Source organism: Peromyscus maniculatus, chromosome 21 (assembly GCF_049852395.1).
Source record: "Peromyscus maniculatus bairdii isolate BWxNUB_F1_BW_parent chromosome 21, HU_Pman_BW_mat_3.1, whole genome shotgun sequence".
In the NCBI taxonomy this organism is placed as follows: Eukaryota; Metazoa; Chordata; class Mammalia; order Rodentia; family Cricetidae; genus Peromyscus; species Peromyscus maniculatus.
Window position 1 is genome coordinate 53,098,423 of NC_134872.1, and position 18,639 is coordinate 53,117,061.

Consider the following 18,639-nt stretch of genomic DNA (forward strand, 5'->3'; position numbering starts at 1 on the left):
GATAATCAACTTGTCCAATGAAAAAGGCACAACCAAAATACTCATCCCGGGCCTGGTATCTGCTGAGAAGGTGGCTTACTAATGTTAGCTTTTTGATCTTCTACTTCTATTCTATTTATCTTGCTAGGAGAAAGAAACTAATAAACAATGTAAAACAACAGTATGGCTTTGCAGCATCAAAGCCCATTATTTTTTTTTTTTTTTTTTTTTTTTTTTTTTTTTGGTTTTTCGAGACAGGGTTTCTCTGTGTAGCTTTGCACCTTTCCTGGAACTCACTTGGTAGACCAGGCTGGCCTCGAACTCACAGAGATCCGCCTGCCTCTGCCTCCCGAGTGCTGGGATTAAAGGCGTGCGCCACCACCGCCCGGCAGCCCATTATTTTATTTTAAAACAGTGACAGTTACTGAGTGCTAGAAATCCATCCTTCTATGGCCAGCAATGAGCAACCTGACTAGTGAATAAAGGCCCCTGTGTTTCTCCTTCTTTCTTTCTTTCTTTCTTTCTTTCTTTCTTTCTTTCTTTCTTTCTTTCTTTCTTTCTTTCTTTCTTTCTTTCTTTCTTTCTTTCTTTCTTTCTTTCTTTCTTTCTTTTTAACCAATATAGTCTTGTGAAAGCTCATTTGGAAAGTCTAAGGGTGGCAGGCTGTATGTCTATCTGGAATACGACTTGTCTCTATTGTGTAGATGTGAATGTGGATTGGTGAAAATGTGTTTTTGTGACTGGAAACGCAGTGTGGGTTCACATAGGTAGAAACATCCACTTTTGAAAGTTGAACTACCTTTTCTTAAGACTCCCCCACCCCCAAGGATCTTCCTCCTTAAAGACTTAGGGGAATTTGCAGTCAAAGCAGGTCAATTTATTGTGAGCTTGGTGAGCCATTATCTCCATGACTCAAAACAAGAGCTTTTTTAAAAAAACAAAACAAAACGTAAACTGGAACAAAAGTGATGACCTTATTACGTTCTTAATTTTAGAGGTAACTCTTAGGTGAAGAAGAAAGTTGTTGTGCCTGGCTGGGGGTGAGAGGAAAGAGGAACTTTAGAGGGTGGAAACACAACCAAGTGCCTTATAAATTTTGATTGTATTATAAACACAAGCTGGTTGAATGAGAATGGCCCTCCCGGAGACCATGAAATTGGCCAGTTGGGAAATGACTAATGCATGGACACAAACCTTGGTGACAGGCAGGTGTGTGAATGCCCCAAAGTGAGTTCAAGCAATAAAATACACACTTCACCTATGCAAGAACCTTAATTGTTCATAATTAGACAGGACGGGGTACATTTTAAAACAATGGCATTTGGAACAAAACAGCATTTAGAGAGAATTGGTCCAAAAGGCCAAATGTGATTGCTGCTTGCTGATTTTACTTTTAGCGGTAAAGATAATTCTTACAATGTATTAGCATTTTGGCAGGTGAAATGGATTCTGGCCCAAATGAAACTTCCTTAGGATTTTCCGGCAGCTGGAAACCCCAAAGACCACTTCAGTTAAAATGAAGACTAGATTGTGGTTGGTATGTAAAATAAATGAAAAAAATTAATAATAAAAAAGGACTCCCCCCCAAAAAATGAAGACTAGACACAGTTCTTCAAGTCAAGTCCACTGTCACACAGGAGATGATTATGTTATTAGGCCTATCAAAATTTTACTTGACTGAATGCAGCAGCATATCTGACAGGCAGGAAAGAGAGAAGACTCATTTAAAGATGTAATTTATACTCTAGGTTGAAAATGCAATATCTTGGCTGAAAGGTTGATGCTCCCATACCTCCACACACCCCACGCGGACTTGGCTTGAATGTGGTCACCATGAGTGACCTCTTGGGGTTTTGAAGTGTGAGAAGAGTCTCATCCCCACGCTTGGTAAAGAAGCCAATTACTTACCTCTTCTTGAATAGGAGTGTAAACCTCAGTACAGTAGCCATTTTTCTTAGATTTGTTGTTTATTTTAAAAGATAGTCTGGGGCTTGGTGAGCTGGCTCAGAGGATAATGACGTCATCCCCAAGGCTGCTCAGCTGCGTTTGATTCCCAGGACTCACAGTGGAAGGGGAGAGCCGACTCAGGCAAGTCTTTCTCTGCCCTCTGCTTGCGTGCCATGGGACATGTGTGCTCCCCTCACCCCCCAAAGCACACAAAATAAAGAAATAAAATGTAGTACACCGAAGAAAGTTGCAGTCTATCTGTGTGTACACATGTACTTTTTTTTTTCTGGTTTATTTGATGTGTCTTCTAACACTTCCATGGAACTTTTTAAACATGCACAAAAGAATGCATGGTGTGAATGCTATAACGACATATTTTATATTCATCACACAGCTTCAGCAATGGCCAACTGCACTCAGCCTTTCTTCTTTCATAAGCCTGGCTAGAGGGCAAGACAGGAATTTCATCGGAAGGAAACAAATCAATGTGCCCTGAAACTCAGTCAGCTAGAAACAAAAACTAGGTGCATCCTTCCATTTCTTTTCTTCCTCATCTCTTATTAAATTCTTTTCTAAATTGAATTGATTTATTTGTGTGTTTCAAAGCAGGGAAGCACATTGCCATGGCATGTACGTAGAGGTCTGAGTTGGTTCTCTCCTTCCCTTTTGCAGGTCTCTGGGATTGAACTCAGGTTGTCAGGTTTGGTGGCAGGTGCCTGACCCTCTTTCTCATATCTTGAGGAGCTTAACATCGTAGTGTAATGAATATCTGACTTTGAGAGCAATATTTCTCAAAGCATGACCCCTTGAATCCAGCCCTGCAAAGTTTCTGCAGAAAGAAAGTGTTTTAATCTTCAAAGACGTCATGCAAAGTGCAGATAACATGCCTCCATTTTGAAGAATTGGCCTATGCACGGATGGTTCTGAGTACATTCACGTCTCCTCATAGGAATTTATCCATTTCTAAACTTAACTGATTCTGGAAATCCTTATTGTTTGGAGGTTCTATTCTTGTCATAGGAAGACATTTGAAGTGATAATATTTCTAGCCCTGATCAGGCACTCACTGGGTGCTGAATTCTATGTTAAATCCTCTTATATGGGTTACTTGTTCATTTAATCCTCACTTAGATAGTCAGATTCATTGGGATTTACTCATGAACATATCATCCCATTTCAGAACAGGAAATGGAAACTCAGAAAATGCTTTCATAGCACCTGAACCAGTGCAGGGTTTTCTGGGGGCTGTGTGACACCCCCTGAGCCTGAGTTCTTCTCAAGCACCACACTGCATGTGACAGGGCAGTTAACAGCAGCTGGTGACCTGAGGGACCTTTGGTGGTTCTGACATACTTCAGGTTCCTTGTAGTGACAAGACACAACAAAAGACATTAGTCTGGAGCTACTAGGAATTTATTTAACAGTAATGTTTTTGGTTTCCATTGTACTGTGTGCTCTTGTTAAAGCTCCCTTGTCTTAACCAAACTTTCCGATGCTTTGTGGAAGGGAGGAAAGGATGGACTTCTGTTCAGCAGGTAAGGTACAGAATGTATATGCCTCACCCAAGGTCACAAGCACATCTTGGGACTGGAATTAGAACCTTTTATATCCGGGACAAGTTTCTTTTGGATGCATAGTGAATATTGCATTCATAAATATAATGCACCCTCCAAGCCTGTATTGTTCTAGTTGATATGACTGGGGAGGCTGAGGAATAGGACATGGGATGTCACTTTTATCCAGACCCACTGGACAGAGGTAAATGTTCTCCTGGGAACGCTTTTCTCAGAATCTCTTAGAGGCAGGAGCTCATGCTTCTATTAGCATTTAAGGAAACCTGGGGCTGACCTATAAATGGCCATGGCATCCCTTCACTCCTTCAGACCATGGAGACCTGTTGATGCTCTTTGTGATGTCTACCACCCCTGCATTGTAAACTCTAGTCCTTGTCTCTTATGAGTGGCATTGTCTCTGCAGACTCTACCAGTAGCTCATTAGTGGACTTATCCATGATGTCCTTTGGTGAGGCTAGAATAGAATCATGAAAGAGACATGTGTCACCCATATCATTCATTCTTTAAGGTCAAAGTGTTGCCTCCTAGGTAACATGTTAGCTTTATTATCTAATGAGTACAAACTTATGCAAAAACTTACAAGTATACAATTCTCTTTAGTGCCTCATGGGAAGCAGGACAGTTGTGTAATGGCTACAGAGAATTAAGCACCAACATTAGCAGAGCTTTTGCAAAAGCAAAGCAAAACAACAAAACAAAACAAAAACAGCAAAAACAATCCCCCAACCCAACCTAAAACAAAACAAAACAAAACAACCCCCAACCCAACCTAAAACAAAACAAAACAACCCCCAAGCCTCTGATTCACGGGCTTTTATTCAGACTGAGCTACACTTGCATGGAGATAGGGAGCATTTGGCTAGATGGCTGCTAAGAATGAACATTATCAGTTCATTCAAGTAGGTCAAGGTAAGCAAATGTGATTTTTTTCCCCCACGTGCTATAATTACCAAGGGCAATTCAGTCAGCTTTAGTGTTGCATGTATCTGGGCCATAAAATTATGTAATAAGCAATCATTCATTGCAGGTGATTAAAAGGGAATGTCTCTAGGTAGATTAAAAGAGGAAAGATACAGAATGAAGCATCTTGATCCCATTACTTATTATATCCACTCTCATAATTACGAGGTGGTGTAAACTTAGAGCTTGCTGTTAAAAAGGCGGTGCCACTGACATACAGCAGATAGCATTGATGCTGCCGTTGGCTCGCCAGGGCTGGGGAGTCGCTTCTTATGCTTTTACAGTGAGTTCCTGGGAGAATAACTCTGTGAGCCTCCGTGTGCTTATCTGAAAACTGGGATATAACCCTTAAATTACTTTTTGGTGATCAAATGATATAACACACGGACCTGCCAAGTCCTACAAGTAGTTTAAAAATGGAAACCACAAAGCCAGAGCAGAGAAATGGCCACAAGTGCCTTCTCCTAGGACTTGATGAAAAGCACAGCAAGGCAGCAAGAGAACTGGAGAGGACACCATGAGCTCAGGCTTTCCCTCTTGCAGAACTCCTGGAGACTGATTGGATGTTGTGTAAAATATCCCCCAATGGCTGTCATTCCACATTAATATTTTTGAGGGAAAGGGAACCTTGGAGTATAGTGTGAATGGGTAACATGCTGAGGGTTTCTTCAGATGGATTTCTTAAAGAGATAGAAAGTTGGCAGCGACAACTTCATAAATAAAAAGACAGGGAATGAGGGGCTGGGTTGGTAAGTAAGGCATTTGCTGCCCACATGTGAGGGCTTGAGTTCAAATCCCAAGCATCCATAAAAAAGCCAGGTGTGTCTGCACACCTGTAATCCCAGCACGGGGTGGGTTGGGGTGTTCAGGAGGACGGCTAGGGCTTGCGGGCTACTAGCTTAGCTCTAGGTTCGATGAGAGAGCCTCTCTCAAAGGGCAAAGAATGACAGAGCAGGACCTCTGATTCCTTCTCTGGCTTCCAAGAGCAAATGCAGAGGTGTGTAATCAATTCCTGTACGGCATTCCTACAAACACTGTACTAATATACACACCACACTCACACACATAGCTTCCCCCTCATATAGCCCTGCCCCCCACAAATAAATTTTAAAAAGAGGAAGAGGGAATATATCCTTTTTCCAAACTAAAGGGGAATGCATGAGTGGAAGTCTGGGGACACAGACTTGAGAAGAGGATGTGTAAGTATGTTGCTTATAGTTTGTTGGGGGAGACTGAAAGGGGAAACCAGCAGAAGTGAAGAAGTGTTCAGCACGGTGAAGTGGAGAGGGGAGGAGTTCAGCCTGATCTGAAGATGATCTCTGTAGTTCTCTGCCTTACGATTTTCATGTGTTGTCACTGTACAGTTCTGGACAAACTTGTGATTGGAGAATTGCTAAATATCCAAATGCAGCATCACTACTCATTTACTTCAGAGTAATGCAACAGGCTTTCTTGGACCACTAGCCCCCAAATCACGACATGGAGACTTATTATTAATTATGAATGCTTGGCCTTAACTTATGCTTGTCCCACTAACTCTTAGAACCTAAATTAGCCTATTTCTCTTCATCTATGTTTTGCCTTGGGGCCTTTTTACCTTTTTTTTTTCATTCTGTATGTCCTACTCCATGTCTGATTGGCCGGCGGCTGCCTGGCTGGGCCTTGGTGTCTCCCTTATACTCTTCTCTTATTGTCTTGAGCATAGAGCCCTCCTCCTACTTATTCTCTCTGCCCACCAGTGTAGCTGAAGTTTTTGGGTCCCCCCGAAAATTTCAGCTATGCACCAGCCCTGCCTGTCTCTCACCTTACTAGCTATTGGCCATTCATCTTTTTATTAGACCAATCAGGTGCCTTAGGCAGGCAAGGTGAAACAGCAACACATCTTTACATAATTAAACACACACAGCATAAATAAATGCAACACATCTTTACAGTTAAACAAATGCAGCATAAACAAATGTAACACACCTTTTCCTAGTCAAAGTAATATTTCACAACAGAGTAAGATATATAAAGATTACAAATATTTTGAATGACAAATTGAATTCTTGGTGGAAAACGGCTTCTTCTATAATTAAGGTTGCTATAATGTCAAAAGGAGAGCAAATACAGACATGTGATAGTTCACTCTAAAGAGGCTAAAGATACTTCAAAACAATCAGGGAGAATTTTTAAACATTTTGTTAGTAATACAATTTTATTGGCACAAATAAAATAATACTACACATGTAAAAAAAGTAAAAATAATCCATCATTCTTCTTCATTATTATCTTGGTAAGAAGAGAATGGTGTGTATCTGTCTATAAAATACCTCATGTATAAGCAAAACACTTTAAAGAGCCAAAACGTCAGATAAAACTAGGGAATTTCAAAAATGCTTCAGACTTTTCATCCTTAAAAATAACAAAAAGTGGGTTGAATCAGGATAGAAGAATCTGGATTGAAAGCTTATTGGTAGAGTCTGGGGTGGTCACCAGAAGGCATTGAGAAAAGCATATTTCCAGGTATTTCTGGAACTTTTGCATTTGCAGGATCCTAGATGCTAATTAGACTTCTTCCCTTAACATCCCCATTTTCTTAATCAAGCTTGACAGAGAAAGCTATATGATGGCATGCCAATCACTGATTATCACATAACATTAGCTCTTATCAGAAGAGTGTGTTTAATAGGTATCCATGAAGAGAGTGACAGAAATCAAGCGAGAGAGACATGGTCCTGCTATCAGAGCATAGAGAGTCAAGGACGTGGGGTTAGGTAACCAGCAAGAGAAGCAGTGGGGTGAATTGAGAACGTGGTATACTTGCTGTATATGGTTTTCTCTCTGTGGGATAAGGGAGGGATGTCTGGAACGGATGCGCAGTCAGACGAGCTGGGCCTGAAGAGGTGATCTTGCTTCAGGCATTTATGCTTCTGTCTGGTGAATGTAGTATAAAGGAGCTGGGTTAGAATTTCCAACTTGAAATACACTGGAGGCACAATTCTATTACTCCAGGTTTATTTGTTTTAGTCTTTTTAGGGGTGGTGTTTCCTTGATATGTAGTGCATATCTAAATTGTGAAATGATAAACTAATACTATCATAGATATACAACATATCTTTCTACTTCATGGGAGAATTGAAGGAAAAAAATTATTTGTTTCTCTATCATCTATATCCATCCATCTACCTATTATCCATTCATCCATATAAACATGCATGTATAAACATTTGCATACACATGTGTATTTTTGGGTGCAAAATATCCATATCCCATCTAAGTGTTTTGTAAAGATATATGGTAATAATTGCGTTATATTTGAGGTTTTCTGAACATGGGTTGTATTCTTGTGGTCCTTGGTTGTACTTCAAAAGCAGAAGAATATCTTGACTCATTTCCCAGAGAGGGATAAGACCATAGTTCATTCTGGTTTTAAGGTTAGCTAAGTTCAGATTCTATCCTTGAAGCTTTCCCTTTCCCATTGGGTTTCATCCTTAGCATCTTTCTGGAGTGCCCTAAGGTAAGCATTAAACATTTCTGCTCCAGTGATCATTGCTCAAATATGGGTAAATTCATATAAATCCAAGTCTGGCTTCAGGGAGTGTGGGTTGGGGTTGTAGACCATCTATATCAGTGGTTCTTAACCTGTAAGTCGCAATCCTGTGGGGTGGCATTTCAGATATCTTGCATATCAGATGTTTACACTACAATTCACAGCAGTAGCAAAACTAGAGTTGTGAAGTAGTAGTGAAGTAATTTTATGGTTTGGGGTCACCACAACGTGAAGAACTGTATGAAAAGGTGGCAGTACTAGGAAGGTCGAGAACCACTGATCTACACCATTCTGCATCTGTGAATACTGGGAAGCTGTTGAAGGCAGCCTGACGTTAGTAGACATGCACCTCAAAAATGTTGTTGTTCTCTCAAACAGAGCAGTTCCAGATTTACTAGTGCCCATGTTATGGATGGAGAGAGTCACAGTAATGATGGTGACTGTGACAAGAAATAAGCATCTGTGTTCTGAGGCCGAGAAACCCCGCACCTGTCCGTCAGGGCTTCAGAAATAAGTGGCCAGCTTCAATATACTCTTTGAAATGCCGAAAAAAAAAAAAGCTTGTAGTGTATTCTTTGCATTTGTTTTTAAGTTGAGAAAATATATGGTCAGCGTTGACTGCAGTACTGATATCGAAGTTTAATTGTAAGTACATAGCATGTGAAAGTGTCCACTCTTTAGTCTTTATAGATGATTAAAGTGGTCCAAGATGAAAAGCACATCCTAAGCCATGGGAAGGTGCATCGTACCTTAAGCTTCCTACTCATTGTGATAGTAACAGAGCTTATTGATGCATTAACTACTGTGAACATGCCCTTGAAACCATCAACCACTTATTCTTGTAGATGGTTAGAATTTGGACCATTTATCTGGGAGACTTCTCAAAGAGTCCTCTGTCAAGTCAACCTGTACATAGCACTTGTAAGTACTCTCTATGAGAACATTCAGAAGATGTTTTAGCATTTGACTCATTGGTTTTGTCCCAGCTGTGTGTCGAATTGAAGAACCGTTTGTTGACTGTACTGGGGAAGGATGGATTAGTACTTTTCATCTTTGTCCGTTTCTCTTTGCACACTGAAAATCATTTTCTTTTGAAGCCACAGCTGCTGTTCAAGTACATTTTTTTTAAATAAAGAAAATATATTGCACCAACATTCTGAGCCATTTTTGTTTTCTTGGCCTTGTTTATTTTACATCTAAAGCATCGGCAATATTGTAAGCCTCTGACAGGACTAAAATAAAGGTACCTTATATTAAGGGAACCAGCCCAATTGCACAATTTGGTAATTCTCCATTTGCCCATAATGGTGATTTGTGTCGACTTCTCTAAGAGCATAGAGCTTAGGAAAAAATGTTCAGTGGTTGGGAATATTTCTTTTTCCCCCTTTCTATTGGAAACAGCTTTTCTCTCATATAATATATAGTAACATAAAACACAACCTAATATATCAAAACAAGATAAAACAGACAGAAGGAAAGAGCTCAAGGAAAGGCACATGAAAGGGGTAGAGATGCAGAGACCCATTTGTTCACACAAGTCCATAAAAACCCGATAAACTGGAAGACATGATATACATGCAAAGGATCTGTAGGCTAAAAAGATAGAAAATTAATATAAATAAAATAAAATAAAAATAAAAACAAGAACTGCGATAAAATTTAAAAATAGAAATGATAAAAACAAAGAATCCCCTCCAAAACCTTGACAGGGCATTATGAGACATGGGGCCTCCACAGATGCTGCTGAGCTAGTTTCCTATTGGCCATCAAGATGGCCCCTCAACACACTCCTTCCTCTAACCAGGCCACCCTCCTAATGGCCCATTTTATCATTGCATGAACTGCTGATGAAGTGAGCACCCTGGTGACCTAATGGCCTCTCGTGGCACTAGCTGTGGACCAAGCTGTCAACACATGAACCTGTGTGAGGGACACCATGTCCAAAGTGCAGCACAGGGTAACAAAGAGCAAGCCAGAGAGAAGAAAGAGCTCGACCATTGTATGAAATTCACTACTGCAAGAAACAAAAATCTCAACTCCGACCATGTTTTTAAAACTTGAAAGGGGTCTGGGGTGGACAGCATAGCCCAGTGATGGAACATTCCCTGAGCACCTGTGAGGTCCTAAACATAATTGCCAGCACTGCAAAATAATAAAAAGTATTATTACTTTTTACTTTTATCAAAAATAGATTTTTTTTCCTCACACAATATGTCCTGATTATGGCTTCCCCTCCCTCTGCTGCTCCTGGTTCCTTCCCATCTCCCCTCCCATCTGGATCCATGCCCTTTCTGTCTCTCATTAGGAAACAAACAGGTTTCTAAGGGATAACAAATAATAAGATAAAATAAAATAAGATAAAACAGAAACCGACACATCGGAATTAGACTAGACAAACAAACGTAAGGAAAGGAGACCAGGAGAAGGCACAAGAATCCAAGAACCTCCCATGAGAGAGGGTAAAAATAAATAGTAATAAGATAAAGTTCAAAAAAAAAATAGGAAATACCCTAACAAGACATTGTGAGACAAGGAACCTCCACAAATGCCAATGAGTTCGTCTTCAACTGGCCCTCTGCTGTGGGCATGCAGCCTACCCTTAAGAGTAGTTTGTTTCCAAGGGAGACTACCTTGGATGAAACTGAATTTTCATTTCCAAGTGGTAATCAACTGGAGATAACTTCTGGATTAGGGATGGGGACCTGTGTCCCCTCTTCCTTTCAACTTTAGGACTCCATCTGGTGCAGACCCGTGAGGGTCCTGTGCATGCTGCCTCAGTCTCTGTGAGTTTACATGTACAGGGATCCTGTTGATTTAGAGGGCCTTGTTTTCTTGGTGTCCTCCATCCCCTCTGGATCTCACACTCTCACCACCTCCTCAGCCATCATTAGAGAAGCTTCTTCCTCCAGCAAATGGGAACTCATACAGAACCCATAGGCAGATATTATGTAAAGAGAGAGACCTTGAAACACTCAGTCCTGAATGAGATGTCTCCATGGAATCACTCTCCTCAGGGCTCGGAATACTGAGGAAGAAGAGGCAGGATGTAAGAGTCAGAGGGGATGGAGGACACCAAGGAAAGAAGGCCCTCTAAATCAACAGGATTAATAAACTTATGAATTCACAGAGACTGAGGCAGCATGCACAGGGCCTGTAAAGGTCTGTACCAGGTCCCCTGCATATGTGTTATAAATTCCAGTTTGGTGTTTTCACAGGATTCCTGAATATGTGAACGAGTGGGTCTCTGTTTCTTGTGCCTTCTCTTGGTTCCTTTTCCTTCTGTTTGTCTTCTCTGACTCCGATGTGATAGTTTTTGTTTTATCTTATATTTTAGTTTGTTGTATTTTATTATTATCCCTGAGAAGCCTGTTCTTTTCTAATGAGAGACAAAAAGGGGGGTGGATCCAGATAGGAGGAGAGGTGGAGAGGAACTGGGAGGAGTGGAGGGAGGGGAAGCCGTAATTAGGATACATTATATAAGAAAAGAATATATTTTCAGCCGGGTGGTGGTGGTGTACGCCTTTAATTCCAGCACTCGGGAGGCAGAGCCAGGTGGATCTCTATGAGTTCAAGGCCAGCCTGGGCTACCAAGTGAGCTCCAGGAAAGGCGCAAAGCTACACAGAGAAACGCTGTCTCGAAAAAACCAAAAAAAAAAAAAAAAAAAAAAAAAGAATATATTTTCAATAAAAGGGAACACTTTCAAGCCATTTTGAGAATTTTAAAAAGAAGAGCCTGGAGAGAATATGTTTGTGAGTGTTTGTGCTTGAGGCTGGATTAGCAGGAAGAGCAGGAGAAGGAGGAAATGGAGATAAGCATAGACACAGAAGTCAATCCAGATGAGGAAGTAACAGCTGTAATTTCGGACCCTTTAAAAGTCATACTCTTACCTCAATGCTACGCCATGGTAACATTAAACAAATATAAACTCCCCTTCCAGCCTCTGCTGTTTGTCCTATAAAAGCTTATTTCTTGCTTGAGTCATGATGACCCCAGGTGTCCCCCAGAGGGACTTTCCTTACACCATCTTCCAGGGTCAGACACCTTTCACTTTGCGGAACACCTGTCTTCAGTCTACCCTCTCTGCTGTAAAGGGTGCGAGGAGAGCAGAACCTCAAACGGTGTGATGCTATGTCATATCATGTTTTATGTTCAATCCCACCACTGTCCGTTGGCTAGTCCTGTGACTCAATCCAACTGTGACAAGGTACAGAAAAGTGAGTCTTACTGAAAACCTAAGAAAAAATGCAAAGGTTTTGTTGAACACAGGACTCTGTGGTTTGTTTTCTGATTTTTTTTTTTAACAGTGAGGGCATCAACTCTGAAGATTTTAAAAGTCTTTATTAATATGTATAAGGGGAATGGATTACTGTTCATTATTTATTTGATTTTAAAAATATCCTTTCTTTTACTTTTGAGATTATATCATTTCCTCCTCTTTCACCCCTCTGAATCCTCCCATGACCCCTTCTTGCTTTTTTTCTAAATTCATGGCCTCTTTTTTCATTAATTAATTTTTAGAAGATGTATTTCTCTTCATTTTTTAAATTACAAGTATGCATTTGGGTCTGTGTATGATAGCATCTACTCAAAGAGGCCAGAAGGGGGCATCAGATTGGGAGCTGGAGACAACCATTTGTGAGCCTCTCAGGATAGGTGCTGGGAGCTGAACTCTGGTCCTCTGCAAGAGCAATATAAGCTCGTAACTGCTGAACTACCTCCCCAGCACCCAATCTGTATTATTATTATTATTATTATTATTATTATTATTATTATTATTATTATTATTATAGTTGTAGTAGTTCTCTTTCTCCTTCAGATACTATTTATTTATTTTCATTTTTATGTATGTGTGTTTTCCTGAGTACAGGGGCCCACAGAGGACAGAGGGTATTGGATTACATGGAACTGGAGTTGTAGGAATTGTGAGCAGACAGACATGTGGGTTCTGAGAAGCAAACCTACATCCCCTGCAAGAGCAGTGAACTATCTCTCTAGCTCCTATGAAGTTCCATTTTAAAAGTATAAAGCATACATATGTTGGTCAAAGGATGATTCTCAGGACTTAGGTCTCCTCCGCCTCATTGCAGGATTCTGTGACCCAACTCAGGTAGTCTGTCTTCCATGCAAGTGTCTTGGCCTGCTGAACAATTTTGCCAGCCTTTCATTGAGTTCTTACTATACACACAGAATCTACAATGCTCTTTCAATCCTTTCCTCAATGGCCTTCTCTGGATGAGATAGATTTCCTTATTATCCTTCAGCCATAGAAAATAAAAGTGAGATTCAGTCAAGAACTTCTTGGTAAGAGTCAGTCACCTGCTGCTGAAGTCTGGCTTTTATCACACCTCATTGTTTCTCCAACAATGTCTCCCTTATATATTTGCTTGGATTGACTCTTTGTCTTGACTCAGAGCAGATGTTTTGCCCATCTGTACGTGATCTCATGATGAACGGGGAGTGGTAAAATACCTACCTCCTACTCTTTTGGCATTTCAAACCAAATGTGGTAACAGCTCTGGTAAATCTAGTACAATATCCTTGTCACTTAAGTGTGATTTTTTTTTTGAGGAGGGGATAGGTAATATATTCACATGGTTTAGCTTTTAAAAGATGAAAGAATCCAGAATGAAAAATCCACCAACCCTTTATATCCCCTCTCCACACATTTTGTAACATGAAACCATCACTGTCTTGTTATGATTTATTCACAGGCCCACAGCTGTGATGACAGTTCTTCTCTAGAAGCTCAATAGGACCTTCAAGCTGATATTTAAATTAATACCTTAATTACTGACTTTGGTGTTTTGCTGGTGGCTGTAATTTGAGCGTTATGGTCAAGACAGAGATAGATAATATCATCTTGGCCATGTCAGAATAAAGTTGATATTAAAAAACTGAAAATGTGGTCAGTGACATAAAATTCAAAAGTTCTTATTTCAGTCCTGCTTTTATTTTGACACTGGGCCTGCTATCACCCCTCTCAGCTTCTTTGAGCACAGCTCCAAATAATGACTAAAATTTTTATTCACTGTAACATTGTCAGAAGGAATTATAAATACAAACTTTATGAATTCAGTTTAGATGGCATTTTAAGTATATAATCGTTTTCAGCTTATGTTCTTATTCTTAAGTTTGAATTATAAACCAACATCACAGGTTTATACACATAATCATCAAATGTATTTTACAATGTTCATGTCAACATTTAAATTGGAGAATAAAAATAAAATAGTCCAAATAAACCAGAAGTTAATTTTTCTGTTAAGTGGTTTAATGCAATCTGGATAATGTATTCTCTTTCAGCAGAGACCCTGGCTCCTTTCACCTCTGGCTCAGTCATTCTCAGTAATTAAAATAAAAATAGTCTTAATGTTCTACATGGCTGGGTTAACAACTCCTGTCATTTCTGAACTTCTATCACATCCCTGGAGGCTGGAGGGTTAAAAGGATAAGATATCAAGTACATTCTTCCTCAGGACCCACCTTGAAAGTCCCATATAGCATCCCCCACAATCGTCTTGCCAGGTCTTAGTCACATAATTACATCTACTTACATTGATGACTAAGAAAAATGTTTTTCCTATTTAGAGGGCATGCTTTTTTTAAGTAGCTAATATTTAGAGTTAAGTCAATAAGGGGAGAGGAAATGGGGGACAAATAGCAGTTTCTGTCACATCTATCTGACAACTAGTATTAAGCACCATCACACAGGCACACCACCACCTACCCCTCCACTTTCACAAAGGAAGGTTTGCCTGAAGTCTCAACTGGTTAATAGTTTAGGAGAGGTTAATACATTAGAAGATGTGGATGACATCACTACCTCTGTCAGATTTGGGAAAGACATCCTGGGCCTGGTACCACCATTCACTTCCATCTTACACATGAGATGGTGTTTGGGTTAGGAACTAGGTGACTATGATGCACAGTCTTACTCACAAACTAGTGGATGATGGAAACACGGACACCACAGCACGCATCAGCTTGGAAGATGTTTTGAAGCTTCCCTGTGTTGGTGAATTCCATCTGATAGTTCTGGGTCTTCTGATGGAAAGAATCCTTATTATTTGCTTCCCACGGCCTCTGGCTTTGTTCTGTGGGAATCCTCTTTGGCACTGTACTGTCCACAACTATGCATGAACATACTAGTAATAGGAAACCACTGTATACAGGGATGTCAGATGTCCCTCTTAGAAATGCCATCAAATGGAGCAGTGCCAGGAGAATGGTAGTGTTAGAAATGGTGGAGAATGCAGAGATCCATGGCCGAGCCCCAGGTGGAGCTCTGGGAGTCCAATCGGCGAGAGAGAGGAGGGATTGTATGAGCGAGAAATACTGAGACTATGATTGGAAAAAGCACAGGGACAAACAGCTAAACTAGTGGAAATGCATGAACTGTGAACCAATGGCTGAGGAGCCCCCATGGAACTGGACCAGGCCCTCTGGATAAGTGAGACAGTTGATTAGCTTGAACTGTTTGGGAGGCCCCCAGGCAGTGGAGCTGGGACCTGTTCTTGGTGCATGGGCTGGCTTTTTGGAGCCTGGAGCCTATGCTGAGACATTTAGCTCAGCCTTGGTGTAGGGAGGAGGGGACTGGAGGGGACTGCCTCAGCTGAGTCTACAATGCTGGGCTGACTCCCCAGGGGAGACCTTGCCTTGGAGGAGGTGGGAATGGGGGGTGGATTGGGGGGAGGGCTGGGGGGTGGGATGACAGGGGAATCAGTGGCTGATATGTAAAATTTAATTAGAAAATAAAAATATTAAAAAAAATGGTGGAGAAAAGGCAAATGTGTGCCAAGGTTTAAATGTGTCCTTCTAAAAGTCAGGTAGTATTGAAGCTTGGGCAGTGTGATGGTATTAACAGGCATGAACTTTAAAGATGATGGGGCCATAAGGGCTCCTCCCTATAAAAGAGATTAGGTCCTTTGTAGAAAAGGCTTCTCCCAGCATCTGGGCAAGTATTGACTTGTCTTTCTGTCTGTCATCATGTGAAGACACAGTCTTCTTTTCTTCTGGAGGACATAACTTGAAGGTACTAACTTGCAAGTAGAGAGCAGCCCTTATTCATTTGTTTGTTTGTTTTTTTTTTTTAGACAGAGTTTCTCTGTGTAACAGTCCTGGCTATCCTGGAACTCGATTTGTAGACTGGGTTAGCCTTGAACTCACAGAGATCCACCTGCCTCTGCCTCCCAAGTGCTTGGATTAAAGGCATGTGTCACTACCACCCAGTTGAGAGCAGCATTCAGAAAGCTGAATCTGCTGGATTCTCAGCTTCCAGATCTATAAGAAGGTAAGTTCCCATTCTTCATAAATTAACCAGTCATGGCTGAGAATGTAGCTCAGTTGGTAGTGTTCTTGCTTAGTACTCCTGACATACTAAGCTTGATCCCCAATACCACATAAATGAGGCATGATAATGCTTGCCTGTATTCCATCACAGTGAGATAGAGGTAAGAGGGTCAGAGGTCCAAGGGAATTTTTGGTTACATAGTGAATTTGAGACTACTCTAGGCTACACGAGAACCTGTCTCAAGATAAAATCAACCAACTAACCAACTAACCAACCAACCAACTAACCAACCGGTCTGTAATATTCTGTTATAGTAATACAAATGGAACAAGACAGTGTGAGACACAGTAAAATAATGTGAGAAGACCAGAGGTCAGGGTAGATGTATCTGATAATAGAGAGAGTAGAGTCAATTATGCTGAGACACAGCCCTTAGAGCCAAAGCAAATAGACATGATTCTGAGAGTGGATGGTAAATGGAAAATGTGGAGGATCTGAAAAGATGACCAGAAACATTCAACTTTCCAGAGATAATTTTGATGGCCTTTGAAGAATGTTAGATGAAAATATTTATTAAATTAAAAATTGAAATTATACATAGCAAGTAAAATTGCTACTGTCTTTTGTATAATTGTAAAATGGAAGTAAAATTGGATTTTATGTAATTTGAAGATCAAGTCGAAGGGAAAATATAATGCCACATTTTCCTTAAAAAGAGATACAAGCATTTCCTCACTTTCTCCCAGGTAAGATCTAAAGATTTGGTAACAGGGAAATTACTTCATCTCAGCAGACAAAGTGACAGGGCTGTCTCATGAAAGTCTATTCACAGTAGTGTGTTTCCATCACCATAAAGCAGCAACACACCTCCGCTGAGACTTTGCACATTAGCAATTCATCACGTCGTGAATTCCTGTTGGTGTAAAATTCCTCTGATTAAGATGAGCTGACAGTGGCAGGAATATGAAGTAATTCTCTTCCTTGCCCCTCTAAACAAGTCCCATTTAGTATTTCTTCAAGGTCACGTTCAATGAAAATAGGACAGGGCTACAGCTCCTTAGATGTGTACTGATGACTGGGCGTTCTCAGCAGAGGCCTCCTGGCAGAACAGCAAAGCTAACTTATGAAAATGCTTAAGGAAGCAAAATTGCTTTCCAGACAGGAGCTCCAGAAGATTCATGGCCCATCATAACCCGATTTTTCTTTTAGAATATAACAATAAGCCTAACGGGAGAGCAGCAATTGCTGTGAAGGCATGCTTTCATGAGCAGAACAGACGTTTCCCCTCTCTCTGTAATTTTCAGTGTTTCTTTCCAACTGGCTTCAGTGTGTGTTAGAAAATGCACGAGAGAAGCCAGTCCTTTCCAGTTTGGAGGCAGCAGTTTGAGTGATGTCTGGCAAGCTGTAGTCAAAAGACCACGTTACTTCCTCATCTAAACTTTCAATCATTCCTGGCAAACTGGATTCAGAAGACCACGCATTCCTTCCTCATCTAAACTTCCAGTCATTTCAGTCACAACTGGAGGTGTGGAAAAGTAACTTGGTTGTCTATTGAGTCAAGAGAATGTAGGCGGATTAGATTTACCTGATAGGTATCACAGAAGGGCTCACATTGCCAGAATGAGTCTTGCTTTGAGAGCATGGGGTGAGCCCAGGCTCTGTACTATCCTAGGTTCGAAAAGCTCAGTTTTTTAACCAGGAGAATGGAGGGGATCTTTACTTCACTGCGTATTCCGGATGAGTAAGTGAGATGAGCTATTGAAATATTGAAAGCATTTAGGATAGTCGCTGGTGTATATCCATTGCTGGTGGGAGTGCATACCTGTACAGCCACTACGGGAAATCAGGGTGGTGGCTCCTCTGGAAGCTGGGCAAAGTTCTACCTCAAGATCCAGTTATACCAGCCTTGAGCATATACCCAAAGGACCCTACATCCTACTACAGAGACATTTGCTCAACCATATTTATGCTGCTCTATTAATAGTATCCCAAATTGGAAACAGCCTAGATGTCCATCAGTGGATGAATGGATAAAGAAAATGTGGTACATTTATACAATGGAATGCCACTCAGTTGTTAAAAAGATGAAATCAGGAAATTCATTGGTAAATGAATGGAGCTAGGAAAAGAAAATCATCCTGAGTGAGGTAATTCATACCCCAAAAGACATACACAGTATGTATTTGCTTATATGTGGCTTGCTGTCAATTCTTCAAGCAAGATGGTTAGAATCCATATAGTCACAGAAGTTAGTTATAGAGAAGGGACTGAAGGGGGAGGATCTTCCTAGAAAGTGGAAATATCATAGCTAGTTACAAATAGACAGAGGCAGGGGGAGGATCAAATGGGGAGGGGA

General features: G+C 40.7%; 1 protein-coding gene across 1 annotated transcript in view; it reads left to right on the top strand.

Moving 5' to 3' along the window:
• Positions 1 to 9,142, top strand: part of Opn5 (opsin 5) — a 54,295-nt gene extending 45,153 nt beyond the window's left edge. The window contains exon 7 of the mRNA XM_006994448.3: positions 8,371 to 9,142. Within this exon, the coding sequence (XP_006994510.1) occupies positions 8,371 to 8,448 (78 nt within the window). The 3' untranslated portion in view covers positions 8,449 to 9,142. The remainder of the gene's footprint in view (positions 1 to 8,370) is intronic.
• Positions 9,143 to 18,639: the final 9,497 nt, after the last annotated feature.